Here is a 4,335-nt window from a genome sequence, read left to right on the forward strand (position 1 = left end):
TGGAGAACCGGTGGATTCCGACGATGTTAGCGGCAAAAGGCAATTTTTTTTTTTTTTTTTTTTGGTTTTGGAAGGAATTTCGGTCGTTTTTTTTAAACTGGGGTTAATTTTGTAATTTTACTTAAAAACTGAAAGAAAACAAATAAAAAAATTAGTTTTTATAACGAGGTCATTGCTTACAACATGTACCATTTGGAGGTCGCTGAGTAAAAAAATCCTTCTACATCTCTTACAGAAACATCCCCCCCTTTCTCTCTCCTGTTTATCTTCCACGTACACACACAAACGTGGAAGTGGTACGTACAGCTCAGTTTGGACTTTTCAGATAAATTTGTATGAAGGAAACATGTCTAACATGGAAAAAGCGAATGGAGCTGAAACGTCTACACATGCCCCATTAAACTCGGAGATACGGACGCACAAAGTTACTTTTCACCCGGCACTGCAGCTATCGGTTCTCTCTTCATGCGCTTTATATTTCTTTTTTTTTTTTTCCTAATTTAATAGTATTGTCTCTTCATAGATTTTGGCATTCATACATCGATTGCTCCCAGAATGTAAGTCCGATTAGTACTGGAGAAACTGAGATCTGGCGACATTTCGAGATAAATGAAAGATGTCAACTTCTCATTTGTGAATAACAGCTTTAAGATTAATGATTTTTTTTCTTGTTTTGATTGAAGATATGATTTTGTTGTATTATTGCTCATTTCGTTTATGTCACAAAACACACACATGCCAGATCCGTACTTGCCCGGTCATGCTGCGTAGTGGAGTGATCAAAAGTTTGACAGGACTCTGGCATGCTCCCCGTTTTAGTGAACGAGGGTTTTCTTATTTTTTCTTTATTGTTTTCTATTGTCAAAAGAGAAAAGATTTATTTCTATTTTGTAAAAAAAAAAATTAAAACTGTACTGTATGCTTAAAAAATAAGGAGATTTCTATGGAAGGATTTTAAAATATAAATTAATACCGGTAAATCTCTAATTTTGTCAATATAAAAAACTCTATGTTTTACATTTTCTTCTATATTTTTTTTTTAATCTTAATGTGATTTTAATGGGAACTATTAATTGGAAAAATATAATATTGGTATGAGGCCGTCTTGCAAAAGAATAATGAGGAAAAGAAGATTTTATTTTATTTTATTTTGCAAGGAATAAAAGGTGTTAATTAAAGAAAATAATCTGAGTTGGTGGTGGTGGTGTGGGGTTCCAAGGGGATCCCGGAGGTGACAGAGGCTGTACACTTGCAATCCTTAAAGTCAAATCTCTTGACGATGACCACCAAACTAAGAGGCTTATTGGCTTCTTCTTTTGCTCATTACTGTTTCGTTTCTTTGGATCGCTACGGGCTCTAATGTTTTATCCAAGGGTCTGATTCTTTTTTTTTTTTCTTTTGTACATCCGTAGTCTGATTCTTTCTTATTTTGTACAAGTGACTTTCGTTTAGTACATTAATTTTTTTTAAAATTATTTCTTTATGGCATCTTTCAAGCAATTAAAAAAATGGTTCTAGTTGATCTATATTTCTATTTATCTATTTATATACGAAAAATTTGTCATGTAAATCAACAGAGAGAAGAAAGCACTGCATCTAGCTCAGAAGCTTCACCAAATAAAAATCAGTTGCAGCTAGGTGAATTAGTGGTTTTATTGTCAAAGCAAATTGCAATAAGCGGCGGCGGGACTACTATCTATGAGGGGCTTTATGAAAATGAACCAGTCGCTGTGAAACGCATTCTCAAGAGTCATTACGATTTGGCTCCCCGTGAAGTTGAAAATTTCGAAGCATTTAAACATCACCAAAATATAGTAAAATACTACGGGATGGCAGAAAACGAAGACTTTTATTATCTTGCTCTGGAGCGTTGTGATTGCGATTTGAGTAAGCTCATCCAGCCATCTAACGAGATTTTGGGAGATAGAAGGCTTTGGGTGGAAAAAGAAAACCGTCCATCAGCTTTATTACTGAAACTGATGAGGTTAGTTAAAAGTTCCTATAATCGCCACTAAAGAACCTAAACTGTGTAATTCATAGTTGAGGGAAATTAGGGTAACGTATTCAATTGGAATTTAAATAAATTATCTTTTAGATCCTTTCCATTTGAATTAGGTTTATGATAATTGATTACTTGAACTTATGTATATTTTCAATTTATAATCTCATAGGGACATAGTTTCTGGACTTGTTTTTCTCCACGAGTTAGGTATGGTTCACCGAGACTTGAAGCCTCAAAACGTTTTAATACTTAAGGAAAAATCAACTTTCTGTGCAAAGGTTTCTGATATGGGCATCAGCAGAAAACTTGGTGCTAATATGTCTTCCTTAAGTAACCACCCTGCAAGTAAGTACTATCATTTCACTATTTTAGATATCCTACATATATAACATATACATTTCGCCAACAATAGTCGATCAAACTAATTCTTTCATTACCTATTCTAGCCAATTCTAGTTAATGTAAATATACTTTAGTACCATAATATAATGCTATTTCGAATAATAGCATCAAAACACTGTCACCAATTAATAATGCCATTTCAAATAATATTGCATGAAGCATGTGAACACAATTGAACATAACTTGTGATTTGAACATAATTAATCATGATCTTGTCCCAAGAAATATGCATTTGCCGTTTGGAAACCCAAGTGGGCATAATGTAGCTAGTAGCTACTACGACCTGATGTTTGATAACATTTTTGCTTAACCTAATTTTAACTCCATCTGACTCTCTTCAATGTTTGTCCTCATTCAATGTTTTTCGGAATCAGCTATAGGTACTGGCACTACAGGCTGGAAATCGAAAGAATGGCTTGATTTTAAGCAACAAACACCTGCAGTGGATTTGTTTAATTTAGGTTGTCTCCTCTTTTTTTGCATCACTGGCGGTATGCATCCATTTGGGGAGGATGATTATTGTAATACGAATATTAGGAATGAGAATGCAGTGAACCTGTCTTCCATAAAGAATTTCCCAGAAGCTTTACATCTCATTTCTCTTTTATTAAATGCCGCTTATGAGTTGAGGTGAGATTATATAGTTTCTTTAAACATGATTCTACGTGGTTCATTTCCGAACTAATTAGTAATTATTAAACTATTAGAAACTCATTATTTTATACTTGTTCAGCAAATTTAAATGATATCATGTTCAGACAAGACCTTTGCTATTGTACTAGTGAATTGAAGAACATTGGAGTAGGGTTTAAAAGTTTTATTTGATGAGTGGCAAGAAAAGAAGCTCAGCACATAGCTCGAATCCTTTATTTCTAGATGAAAATAACACTTGTTATTCTTGGTAGGCCAAAAGCAACTCAGGTGTTGCACCATCCATTATTCTGGGATGCAAAGACGAGACTTTTTTTCCTGCGCGACACTAGTCATAGAGTAAGCGAGAACTCTGATCTTTTGAAAGCACTTGAATCTACTGCGGGAGAGGTTTTACGTAAAGAAACAATATGTCTGGCAAATGTAGTCGTAAGTTGGAACAAAACGATAGATGACGACATAATCAAGCACATTCTGAAATATGAGGAAGGTGGTTACAACTTTAGCAGTGTTCGAGACTTGCTACGACTGATTCGGAACATATTGAGACATTATGAACAACTCCCAGATAATATTAAGGTGATTGTAATCGTAGCATAGGAATTTCATACATCTTTACAGACATTTAAATTTTTCAAGGTTAATATTCACTTAATTTGTTGGTGGCTATTTCAGAACCGTGTTGGATCGCTACATGAAGGATTGGATGATTATTTTAGACGCCAATTCCCAGAGCTCTTGATTGAAGTGTACAAAGTTGCGTACCCATACTATAGAGATTATGAGTACTACAAGAAATATTTCGAGAGGGAATAAAGGGCAATCTTTAGCTAACTGATGGGTTAATGGAACTACATCAAATGCAAGTGTACTAAGTGTTTTTTTTTATTTTTTCCGCCGCTTTAACTGGAGACCTGAATATTTGAAATGAACTTTTGCTATGTAAGTGTAGAAATGAATTGGCCAGTGTGTGTGTTTTTTTCTTTATTTTTTGCAACGCTAGTATATCAACCTAAGATGTTTCGTGTATGGGCATTGCTTTATGTCTTGAATGTGAATTAACTGCAATCCAAGTGTTTCCATCTAAAATACGCAACCGACGTGGAAAGTGCATGCTCACTAGTTTTCCGTCCTCGTCCCCCGAAACAATAAATCCTCTCATCTCTTTCGATAATAAACGCAATTGTAATGACTATAATGGAATTATTTAGGGTCCATTTCGATTACTGATTTGAGTTGAAATGCGATTTTATATAAGAATTTTTTACTGTAGTAAAACA

The 4,335-nt window shown here is 34.4% G+C and overlaps 1 protein-coding gene across 1 annotated transcript; it reads left to right on the forward strand.

Annotated features, from left to right (window-relative positions):
* Positions 1 to 206: 206 nt before the first annotated feature.
* Positions 207 to 3,876, forward strand: LOC21384915 (serine/threonine-protein kinase/endoribonuclease IRE1b). The gene is made up of 6 exons (XM_010111656.2): positions 207 to 454; positions 1,578 to 1,984; positions 2,172 to 2,347; positions 2,779 to 3,034; positions 3,310 to 3,634; positions 3,731 to 3,876. Exons 1-6 carry the CDS (start codon positions 347 to 349, stop codon positions 3,869 to 3,871), a joined length of 1,413 nt encoding a protein of 470 aa, XP_010109958.2. The 5' UTR covers positions 207 to 346; the 3' UTR covers positions 3,872 to 3,876.
* The last annotated feature ends 459 nt before the right edge of the window (positions 3,877 to 4,335 follow it).

This window comes from Morus notabilis, unplaced genomic scaffold (assembly GCF_000414095.1).
Source record: "Morus notabilis unplaced genomic scaffold, ASM41409v2 Scaffold440, whole genome shotgun sequence".
Classification (NCBI taxonomy): domain Eukaryota; kingdom Viridiplantae; phylum Streptophyta; class Magnoliopsida; order Rosales; family Moraceae; genus Morus; species Morus notabilis.